This window comes from Theropithecus gelada, chromosome 6 (genome assembly GCF_003255815.1).
Source record: "Theropithecus gelada isolate Dixy chromosome 6, Tgel_1.0, whole genome shotgun sequence".
Lineage (NCBI taxonomy): Eukaryota > Metazoa > Chordata > Mammalia > Primates > Cercopithecidae > Theropithecus > Theropithecus gelada.
In genome coordinates this window covers 156,586,451-156,598,688 of record NC_037673.1, presented here as the reverse complement: position 1 = coordinate 156,598,688, position 12,238 = coordinate 156,586,451, and the positions used below count along the sequence as shown (strand labels likewise).

Sequence of the window (12,238 nt, the reverse complement as noted above, 5' to 3'; positions counted from 1 at the left end):
TCCAAGGGTACGAAAGGAAGAGTCATTTGTCAAGTGCATACCTGATGCTTGAAAACTTTTTCCACAAAGAGCAAGACAGTAAAGACTGTAGACTTTGTGGGCCAGACAGACCCTCTGTGTCACAACTCCTTGGTGATGCTATTGTAGCACGACTGTAGGCACACACAGTACGTAAACAAAAAAGGGTGGGTGTGTTCCAATAAACTATTTATGGACACTAAAATTTAAGTTTACATACTCTTCACATTATCATGAAATATTTTTCTTTTGCTTTCCAATCATTTACAACTGTAAAAACCATTCTTATCTTTTAGCCTATCAAAAACAGGTGGCAGGCTGGATTTGGCTTGTGGCTGTAGTTTGCCATATCCTGGTCTATACTCCAAGTCCTGGTTTTTGCCCACTTGTCATTTACCCAGTCCAGGACAGGCCAGAACACAGAGTTCAAGTGAAAGAGAGAGAATTTTTTTTTAGACGGAGTCTCGCTCTGTCGCCCAGGCTAGAGTGCAGTGGTGCGATTTTGGCTCACTACAACCTCCCCCTCCCAGGTTCAAGCGATTCTCCTACCTCAGCCTCCCATGCAGCTGGGATTACAGGCATGCGCCACCACGCCTGGCTAATTTTTGTATTTTTAGTAGAGATGGGGTTTCACCATGTTGGCCAGGTTGGGTGAGAGATAATTTGAAGATACAAATTAAAGAGTTAAGGGAAACCAGTCTGGTGGCAGAGTTTATCATTCTCTTTTTTCTAGGTCTTGAGTACTAAGATTACATTTCTAGTTAAATCCTCACTGTTCCTTCAACCCTCAAACTACTGCTTCAGCACTATGAGGTGGTTGATGCACAGTATCTTTTCCTTCATCCAGCATCAGCTGCCCTTCTAATAATCCTTTGCTATGTTTTGGTTCAACATACCGCATTTCTTCTCATTTCTTCCGAGTTGTTTCTTTTTCTATTAGAAAGCAGTGCTGGACAGCGGCAGTGGCTCACGCCCATAATCCCAGCACTTTGGGAGGCTGAGGCAGACAGGTTAGTTGGGGTCAGGACTTTGAGACCACCAGCCTAGCAACCTGGCGAAATCCCATCGCTACTAAAAATACAAAAATTAGCTGGGTGGGCCTGTAATCCCAGCTATTCGGTTGGCTTAGGCATAAGAATCACTTGAACCCAGGAGGCGGAGGTTGTAATGAGTGGAGACTGCATCACTGCACTCCAGCCCCGGCAACAGAGCGATAATACTGTCTCAAAAACAAAAACAAACAAACAAAAACAAACAAACAAAAAAACCCCAATGTCTTGGCTCTAGAACTTTTTTCTTTTCTCATAATCTATCCTTAATTTTAAAATTCATGCTTCCTGGTATATGTCTGGGCTATAGTGGTAAACAAGACAGACATAGTCCTTGTTCTCAATGAAGCCTTATGCTATTCTAGTAGGCAAGAGTAGACAGGTATATACTTTCAATAGTCATAGTACTAAAATGAAAAATAAAACAAGGTCATGTAAATGCAAGTGAAGCGAGAAATGAGGTAACTTCAGAAAGTGGTCTCAGAATATGAAGAGGGACTATGTGAGACAGGCCAGCCACGTCAAAGGCTAAGGAGGAGTGTGCCAGGAAGAGGGACCAACAAGAATAACTCTGGCATGTTACCAGGCTGGGGACCAGAGGTTGAAATGTGAGGCCATGGAGGACCTTCTTGGCCAGCGAAAGGAGTTTGGACTTTTTCCTGAGTGTGATGAGAAGCCACTGGAAAGTTTTCAAGCAAGCTTCAGACATTGTCTGATTTACATTTTTGAAGGACTGCTTTGGCTGTAGTGTGGGGGTTGGGGCAAGACTGAAGGCTGTGAGATCAGCTGGAAAGCTAATGCAGTGGTCCAGATGAGAGAAGATGTTGGCTTGGTTTAAGCTGGAAATAGTAGAGATGGAAAAGAGCAGCTGGATTAGATTGTCTTTAAATCTGAGCCCACGGAACTTGCTAATTAATTAATTAGCCATGTGGCATGAAAGAACAATCAGGGATGACTCCCAGGGTTTAACTTAAGCAAGGGAATGGATGGTAATGCCATTTATTAGAATGGAAAAAATGAACTGCAAGTTCTGTGTGTGTATGGGGGCTGGGCACGTTAAATCTGAGGTGCCTACCAGACATCCAAGCAGAAAGAACAAATTTGCAGTGGGATACAGGACACTAGACTACAGGGCAGAAGTCAGAGCTGAAGACAGAAACTCTGCCATACAGATGGCATGTATTTATTAGTTTTATATTTAAAAATTCATTAATTTTGGCTTTTATCTTTATGAAAATACTCCTTTTGTTTCCCTTAATTGCATTTTTGTTGCTCCAATTTCTTTTTTTTTAGATGGAATCTTGCTCTGTCACCCAGGCTGGAGTGTAATGGGACGATCTTGGCTCACTGCAACCTCCACCTCCCGGGTTCAAGTGATTCTCCTGCCTCAGCCTCCTGAGTAGCTAGGATTACAGGCATGCGCCACCATGCCCGGCTAATTTTTGTATTTTTAGTAGAGACAGGGTTTCACCATAATGATTAGGCTGGTCTTGAACTCCTGACCTCGTGATCCACCAGCCTCAGTCTCCCAAAGTGTTGGGATTACATGCGTGAGTCACTGTGCCCGGCCTGTTGCTCTGATTTCTTAGGTTAAATAATCCACGCATTTTCCTTGTCAATTTAACTTTTAAAACAACAAATAAAAATTGTGTATATTTATGGTATATAACATAAACATAACATAATGTGTTTTGAAATACACACACAAGGTGGAATGGCTACATTGTGCTAATTTATAGATAGTATTTAAAGCTTCAGAACTGAATGAGATCACTTCGGGAGAAAATACCGAGGGAAAACAAGAGAAGAGGGTCCCATGCTGGACTAAGATCTAGAGACTTCCAAAATGTTGAGGTTGACATAAAAGCTAACAAAGGAGAGTAAGAAGGAACAGCCAACGAAGCAGGGAAAAAACAAATAGACTTCATTAAAATTAAGAGAGAGAATTTTAAAGGAGAAAGGAATGATAAACTGTATTAAATGCAGGTAAGGTCAAGTAAAGTTAGGCTAGAGAAGCAACTACTAAATTGAGCAAGATGAAACTGCTGATGACCTTTACAAGATGGGTTTCAATGGCATAGATAAAACAAATGCTCCATGGAAGTGAAGTAAGGAGAAAATGGAAGACTAAGTAGAGACAGCCAAGTATAGACAATTATTTCAATGAAAGGGATCAGATAAATGGTATAGCAATTGAAGGGGAATATTGGGTCAGGAGAAGGTTTTCTGAAAGAACCCCAAACCTTGAGCTGGGCGCAGTGGCTCACCCCTGTAATCCCAGCACTTTGGGAGGCCAAGGTGGGCAGATCACGAGGTCAGGAGTTTGAGATGAGCCTGGCCAATATGGTGAAACCCCATCTCTACCAAAAATACAAAAATTAGCCGGGCGTGGTGGCATGTGCCTGTAGTCCCAGCTACTCAGGAGGCCGAGGCAGAAGAATCGCCTCCTGGGAGGCGGAGGTTGCAGGGAGCCGAGATGGCACCGCTGCACTCCATCCTAGGCGACTGAGCGAGACTCTGTCTGAAAAAGTAAAATAAAAAATAAAAGATAAGGCCGGGCGCGGTGGCTCAAGCCTGTAATCCCAGCACTTTGGGAGGCCGAGACGGGCGGATCACAAGATCAGGAGATCGAGACCATCCTGGCTAACACGGTGAAACCCCGTCTCTACTAAAAAATACAAAAAACTAGCTGGGCGCAGTGGCGGGCGCCTGTAGTCCCAGCTACTCGGGAGGCTGAGGCAGGAGAATGGCGTGAACCCGGGAGGCGGAGCTTGCAGTGAGCTGAGATCCGGCCACTGCACTCCAGCCTGGGCGGCAGAGCGAGACTCCATCTTAAAAAAAAAAATAAAAACAAAAAAAAAAAAAAAAGATAAAAATGTTAGCTGGGTGTGGTGGCGTGCACCTGTAGTCCCAGCTACTTAGGAGACTGAGGTGAGAATGAACTTAAACTTTATGTCAAGGATGAAAACCCTGGAGCTCCAATATGACCGCAGAAATAAGCTCTTTGCCAAGGTTTATCAATTTAGAGAGGGGAGAGAGACAGAGACAGAGACAAAGACACACAGAGAGAGAGAGAGAGAGAGAGAGAGTGTGTGTGTGTGTGTGTGTGTGTGTGTGGAGGGTGGGGGATGTCGGGGGCTCTCGATACAAACAAACCATATTGATATAAATGTAATTTGCCTATGAATACAATGCATGTATCCATAACGACTATCTCTAACCACATAAATATTAGTTTAAGCAAATCCAAAAACAAATGTGGAAAACACTTTCGCTGGAAAGCACTTTCTTCTCCTTTCCCTCATTTTCTAGGCAAGGCTCCTACACTTTGGGCTGCAGCTGGAAGTAAACTGTTTCATATGGAAATGAACTATTTCTAACAATATACCATGCTAATCACGTTTACAAGGCATTTTTTCACCATTTGGTTACAGAGAAAGAAGCTCTGAAAACCAGCAGCTTGTTCCTAATTTAAACTTCTCAAACCCATACATCCTCACATAAAGGAAATAGGTTAAATAACTTCTTCCAAACAAAACAGTACATTCAGAATTAGTTCCAGTCCAACTTGGTAACAGATCAGAAGTGGTCTTCTATATTATAATATAGAAACAGTTTCAGACACTATAAGGAAATACAAAATATAAAGAAAAGAAAGCCAGTAGAGAGGGCAGCAAATTAATTAAATAAAAAAACAGGAGTGTCAGAGGCATTTGAATCAGAGTGGCTCCATCTTGAATAGGGGCTAGGTAAAATAAGGCTGAGCCCTACTGGGCTGCATTCCCAGGAGGTTAAGGCATTCTTAATCACAGGATGAGAGAGAAGGTTGGCACAAGATACAGGTCACAAAGACCCTGCTGACAGAACAGGATGCAGTAAAGAGGCTGGCCAAAACCCACCAAAGCCAAGATGGCGATTGAAGTGACCTCTGGTCATCCTCACTGCTTCCTATATGCAAATTATAATGCATTAACATGCTAAAACACATTCCCTCCAGCACCACGATAGTTTACAAATGCCATGGCAACATTCAGAAGTTACCCTATATATTCTAAAAAGGGACCCTCAGTTCTGGAAAATCTCTGCCCCATTCTTGGAAATCTCATGAGTAATCCACCCCTTGCTTAGCATATAATCAAGAAATAACTGTAAGTATACTTCACTGAGCAGCCCACACTGACTGCTGCTCTGCCTATGGAGTAGCCCTTCTTTTGTTTCTTTATTTCTCTAATAAACTTGCTTTTTCACTTTATGGTCTTGCCCTGAATTTCTTGTGAGAGGTCCAAGAATCCTCTCTTGGGGTCTGGATCAGGATCCCTTTTTGGTAACAGCAGGGGAATACACGCTTAGTGTAAGAGGGTATCTAGATAACATATAAGGTTCTCTTCCACTCTATAATTCTCCCAGAAACTATTATCCAAAGAAGAAAAACTAAAAAAATAGAAAACACAAAAATAGTGATTTGCTAGAAAAACTTCTGAGACTAAGCTGCAAGACAAAGTGATAATGTGTATTCTCCACATGAAGTTGGTTAGAGGCAAGACACCAGTCTGGCCTGTCAGGCAATTTTTGAAAAACAAAACAAAACCCCCCAAAACACAAAAAAACTGTAGTGACCCTATGTCTGAGGTGTCGCTATAGAAGTTGGTGGGATGATAAGATCTTAATAGAACTTAGGTATCATATAGCAAAGGATTGATTCATTGTGAATCTGAAAGGGTAAAAAAAATGATGTGAAGTAGGTTTGGAAGAATTATGACACCCGAAAAGACTATCAATTCACTAACAGAAACTGTCCCTCATCACAGTTGTCCCCCTTCTCAAAATACACAGATCCAAATGCTCTAACAGCAGCTACGATCTTCAATTTGAATCTCAACAGAAAGTAATTACAGGAGGTAAATTCTATTCCATGAGTTCTGTTGCCAAGATAGCACTGAATTTTTTTTTTCTTTTGGAGACAGGGTCACTCTGTCACCTAGGCTGGAGTACGGTGGCATAATCATGGCTCACCACAGCCCCAACCTCCTGGGCTCAGCCTCCCGAGTAGCTGGGACTGCAGGCGCATGCCACCACATCTGCCTAACTTTTGTATTTTTGGTAGAGACAGGGTTTTGCCATGTTGCCCAGGCTAGAATTTTTCTTCATGTATTTACCAGTAGAGGAGAAACTGACTGAACTATCCATTCAAAAGCAGTTACTCTAAGATGACTATTATATAGTATCTCTGAAAATACAGAATTATAAAGCTACCTCTTGAAAGGCCCCAGAGGAAGAGTACACATGTACAAGCGCACACCTGACCCAAAGCCCCTCTGTCTGACATAATGCTCCTGTATGTTAACATGTAGTGAAATAACAAAGCTGTACCTTTGCTGCAGTCATTGATGGCCATTTCTTTCTTGTCCTAAAAAGAAAAATAGTATTAATATGTGTTGCCCTAGTTTTATCTTAACGGCTCAAAGGCTTAATGACATGATCTGATCACTAATAACTGCTTATGGAGATACAGAATGGTTTTCAAAGGAACTACGTAAAAACCTGAATGTTACTTCCAAGACAAAATTCAAAATTTACGTGGGGATGGCTCTGATCTGAAAGCCTCCTGGTAACACATTATTCAAGTCGCTTCTTTCTGAAAGTGTCTTTAAAGATTGTTCTAACTGACCTATTACATTTGCAAGACACTTTACATTAGAATGCTGACATTGAGAAACTCTGTGACCTAAATCAGAGCAAATGACTGACATGTGAATAATTGAATTACCCTCTTCTCTGGCTAGTGGTTATACTATCATACTCCAAAGTTGTATATTTCAGAAAGTATACAGATGCTCCATCTACAGACACACAGTGTGGCTTGTTATGTAGTCTCAGTTATAAACCTTAATTTATCCACTGATCAAACAAAAATACAAAACACTTAAACAAGGTATTTAACTAATTGAACTTTCTGAATCTAGAAGCATGACACAGCAGAAAGAACACTGGATGTCAAAGACTGAATTCTGGTCCTGGCTCTGACAATAACCTGCTCTTTTATTTTTATTTTATTTTTTTTTTGAGACGGAGTCTCGCTCTGTCGCCCAGGCTGGAGTGCAGTGGCCGGATCTCAGCTCACTGCAAGCTCCACCTCCCGGGTTCCCGCCATTCTCCGGCCTCAGCCTCCCCAGTAGCTGGGACTACAGGCGCCGCCACCTCGCCCGGCTAATTTTTTGTGTTTTTAGTAGAGACGGGGTTTCGCCGTGTTAGCCAGGATGGTCTCGATCTCCTGACCTTGTGATCCGCCCGTCTCGGCCTCCCAAAGTGCTGGGATTACAGGCCTGAGCCACCGCGCCCGGCCAGAATAACCTGCTCTTTAACACTGGCCATGCTATTTTCCTTCTCTAGGGCTCAGTTTCTCTCATTTAAAATAGGAGCAGCGTGGACTGGATGTTATATAAGATGTCTTGCAGTTCTAAAATGTCCATTTTCCTGAAATTAGGAATTTTTGTATTACAGAAATAAGTTATTTCAAATAAGTGTTCAATATTCTCACAATGGGCCGGGCGCGGTGGCTCAAGCCTGTAATCCCAGCACTTTGGGAGGCCGAGACGGGCGGATCACGAGGTCAGGAGATCGAGACCATCCTGGCTAACACGGTGAAACCCCGTCTCTATTAAGAAATACAAAAAACTAGCCGGGCGAGGTGGCGGGCGCCTGTAGTCCCAGCTACTCGGGAGGCTGAGGCCGGAGAATGGCGTGAACCCGGGAGGCGGAGCTTGCAGTGAGCTGAGATCCGGCCACTGCAGTCCAGCCTGGGTGACAGAGCGAGACTCCGTCTCAAAAAAAAAAAAAAAAAAAAATATTCTCACAATGCCTACTGTATGTAGCAAATACTAAATATTCTGCAGAATATTTCAGAGCAATGTCAGCCAAATTGTTGCAGGATTCAATCAAAAGCAGTTTCAGGGCTGGGTGCAGCGGCTCACATCTGCAATCCCAGCATTATGGAGGATCAAGGTGGGAGGATTACTAGAGGTCAGGAGTTCGAGACCTGGCCAACATGGTGAAATCCTGTCTCTACTAAGAATACAAAAATCAGCCAGGCGTGGTGGCGGGTGCCTGTGATCCCAGCTACTTGGGAGGCTGAGGCAGGAGAATTGCTTGAAATCAGGAGGTGGAGATTGCAGTGAGCCGAGTTCACGCCACTGCACTCAAGCCTGGGCAACAAAGCAAGACTCCGTTTCAGAAAATAAAAAAAAGTTTCAGGATGAAGAGTGACGACTTAATGAGTGTGGGGTATCCTTTTAGGATGATGGAAAAGTTCTGGAACTAGATAGTGGTGTTGGCTATATAACACTGTGAAGGTATTTTAATACACTGAATTGTATACAGTCATGCACTGTATAATGACATTTCAATCAATGATAGATTGTGTATAAAACAGTAGTCCCATAGGAGTATAACGGAGCTGAAAAATTCCTATCACCTAATGACACAGTAGCCATCATAACATCATGGCATAACTTACTACTCAGATGTTGGTGTGATGCCAGGGTAAACAAACCTACTGCACTGCAAGTCATGTGAAAGTATAACACAGGCTGGGCATGGTAGCTCATGCCTGTAATCTCAGCACTTTGGGAGGTCAAGGTGGGCGGATCACCTGAGGTCGGGAGTTCGAGACCAGCCTGGCTAACATGGTGAAACCCCATCTCTATAAAAAATACAAAAAAATTAGCTGGGCATGGTGGTGCGCACCTGTAATCCCAGCTACTTGAGAGGCTGAGGCAGGAGAATCGCTTGAACCCGGGAGGCAGAGGTTGCAGTGAGCTGAGATAGCACCACTACACTATAGCCTAGGCAACAGAGTGAGACTCCATCTCCAAAAAAAAAAGAAAGCATAACATATACATAACACTTGAGGAAAAATGGCTGTTACTGGTTTATGTATTTACTATACACTAGTTTTTATTATGTTAAGAGTGCACTCCTTCCACTAAAACAAAAAGTTTACCATCAAACAGCCTCAGACAGGTCCTACAGGAAGTATGGAAGTATTCCAGAAGAGGGCACTGTTATCATAGGAGATGGCAGTTTCATGTATGTGTCGCTCTTGAGGACCCTCCAGTGGGACTAGATGTGGAGGTGGAAGACAGTGATACTGATGCTCCTGATCCTGTGTAGGCCTAGGCTACTGTGTGTATTTGCATCCCAGTTTTCAACAGAAAAGTTTAAAAAGTGAAAAACAAAAAAAACAGAAAAAACAAACCACTATTTAATAGAAAAAAGTATATAGAATAAAGATATAGCTGGGCATGTGGCTCACGCCTATAATCTTAGTGACTCGGGAGGCTGAAGCAGGAGGACCACTTGAGGCCAGGAGTTCAATACTAATCTGTGAAACACAACAAGACCCTGTTTCTTAAAAGATTTAAAAAAAAATTTAAAGAAAACCAAACAAAATTAGCTGGGCGTGGTAGTGCAGGTCTGTAGTCCCAGCTACTTGGGGGGCTGAAGTGGGAGGATTGCATGAGTCCAGGAGTTCAAGGCTGTAGTGAGCGATGACAATGCCATTGCACTCAAGCCCTGGCAAAAGAGCAAGATACTGCCCCGGCTCAGAAGATAAGGATATAAAGAAAATATTTTTGTAGTTGTACAACATGTTTATGTTTTAGGCTATTACAAAAGAGTTTAAAAGAATTTAAAAGTTGATAAAGAAAACAAGGCACAGTAAACCAAGGTGAATTTATTAAAGAAAAATAAAATAAATTTAGTGAAGCCTAAATGTAACATATTTATGAAGTCTACAATAGTGTAATGTCCTAGGCCTTCACATTCACTCACCACTCACTCACTGACTCACCTAGAGCAATTTTTAGTCCTGCAAGCTCCATTCATGGTATTTACGGTATATGTATGTGTGTGTGTACACATATGTGTGTGTGTGTATATATCTATATATACAGGTGCACCATTTGAAAAATATCTTATACTGCATTTTTACTGCACTTTTTCTGTTTAGATACTCAAATACTTACCATTGTGTTCCAACTGCCTACAGTACTCAGTGCGGAAACATACTGTACAGGTTTGTAGCCTAGGAGCAATAGGCTATGCCATATAGCTTAGGTGTGTAGTAGACCATACCATCTGGATTTGTGTAAGTATATGATGTTCGCACAATGATGAAATCACCTAATAATACATTTCTCAGAATGTATGCCTGTTGTTAAGTGACTCACGACTGTACTTTAAAATGGCCAACTTTATGTTATCTGTATCTTACCACAATATACAAAACAAAAAAGGTTTCAGGGTCATCTGGGACCTTTTTTATTTCTCTTCCGATGTTCAGCATACCAATTCAAGTATTGAAAACTCTAAGAAGTCCTTTAAAGAAATCTGTATAACTTTATATGTCAGTATTTCTCCAACTTATCACATTTCTGTAAGTCAAAGACACATAATTTCACAGTTTCTGAAATAGAAATAAATCTTTACAATTTATGTGTACAGCTGTTGTGGTGGTATTCTTTGTGTGCCTAGAAGTGATTATTAAGCTGTAGTGCACTGTCCTCTTCAAACCAAGGAATTACGGAATTTTCTTGCAGAAACTTTTGCTTGAGGCTCATAGTCTACTAATACCTCAGAAGACCCAGGTGTTGTCTACTGCTTACAATGGTAGTCCCCAAAGTGGAGTGTGTGAAAAAAACAAATCACAACTTTACCATTCTTTCATAATTTTTATATATAGGTAGCTATCTATATAAAACAATATACATAAGGACAAAAATGTACACAATATATAAGGAGAAACAAATCTAACTATACATATAAAACAATGTATATAATATATAAGGACAGTAGTTAAAAAAAGAAAAAGAGAACCTATTCTTTTAGGGCTCTGCTCTTGTGTAGCTAGCAAGACCTAGAGCTGAAACTCTGCCCTAACTCCAGGTTACCTTTTCTCTCTCCAGATATGAAATGTGAAGTGTGGCCAGGGGCACTAAGTCAGGGATGCTAAGCTTGCAAACCTGCCTTTCAGAAATTCTTCGTCTTTACCTCTTAAAGCAGTTAAACCATCATTTCCTTGAAAAACTTAGAATATGCTCCTTAAATTGTGTCAGGGCACTAATCCTAGAAGTCATCAAGTCTCTCACTTTAGAGTCTTCATAAACTATTAAAAATGCAACTTAAGGCCAGGCACGGCGGCTCATGCCTTTCTAGCACTTTGGGAAGCTAAGGTGGGCGGATCATGAGGTCAGGAGTTCAAGACCAGCTTGACCGACATGGTGAAACCCCGTCTCTACTAAAAATACAAAAATTATCCAGGTGTGGTGGCGGGCACCTGTAATTCCAGCTACTTAGGAGGCTGAGGCGGGAGAATCGCTTGAACACGGGAGGCAGAGGTTGCAATGAGCTGGGATCATGCCACTGCACGCAAGCCTGGGTGACAGAGCGAGACTCCAATCTCATTAAAAAAAAAAAAAAGAATGCAACTTAAAAGAACAGAAAACTTCACCAACAAAACTATTATTTGAACAGGAAGCAATCATAGAGCAATGCTCTTTTGAGTTTTCCTCAGATGTGACAGACAAACTACTAGCAAGACCATGTATTTTCTTAACTCAAGAACCAGACTATTTATGCCAGCCCAAACCTAGAAATATCAATAACTTGGGCAACTGTGGAAACAAAGAATCCCAAATCCCAGGAACCAACTGGGTATGGTGCATTTCCCCTGATACTGAAGGCCCATCCTTGATCCTATTTCACAATGACAATGTCCAGCCGGGCGCGGTGGCTCAAGCCTGTAATCCCAGCACTTTGGGAGGCCGAGATGGGCGGATCACGAGGTCAGGAGATCGAGACCATCCTGGCTAACACGGTGAAACCCCGTCTCTACTAAGAAATACAAAAAATAGCCGGGCGAGGTGGCAGGCGCCTGTAGTCCCAGCTACTCGGGAGGCTGAGGCCGGAGAATGGCGTGAACCCGGGAGGCGGAGCTTGCAGTGAGCTGAGATCCGGCCACTGCACTCCAGCCTGGGCTACAGAGCGAGACTCCGTCTCAAAAAAAAAAAAAAAAAAAAAAAAAGAATGTGGCAAAATGGAGAAGCAAATCCAAAAGATGAGAATTTTCCAGGTAGGTGTAAAAACTGTTAGATGTTAATTCTGATTGCTGGTGG

The 12,238-nt window shown here is 42.2% G+C and overlaps 1 protein-coding gene across 2 annotated transcripts in view; it reads right to left on the bottom strand.

Annotated features, from left to right (window-relative positions):
- TTC1 (tetratricopeptide repeat domain 1) overlaps nucleotides 1-12,238 on the bottom strand; it is a 57,991-nt gene that overhangs the window by 16,359 nt on the left and 29,394 nt on the right. For both annotated transcript variants that reach the window (XM_025388236.1, XM_025388237.1), the window contains exon 5: nucleotides 6,438-6,474. In XM_025388236.1, coding sequence (XP_025244021.1) covers nucleotides 6,438-6,474 — 37 coding nt within the window. The remainder of the gene's footprint in view (nucleotides 1-6,437; nucleotides 6,475-12,238) is intronic.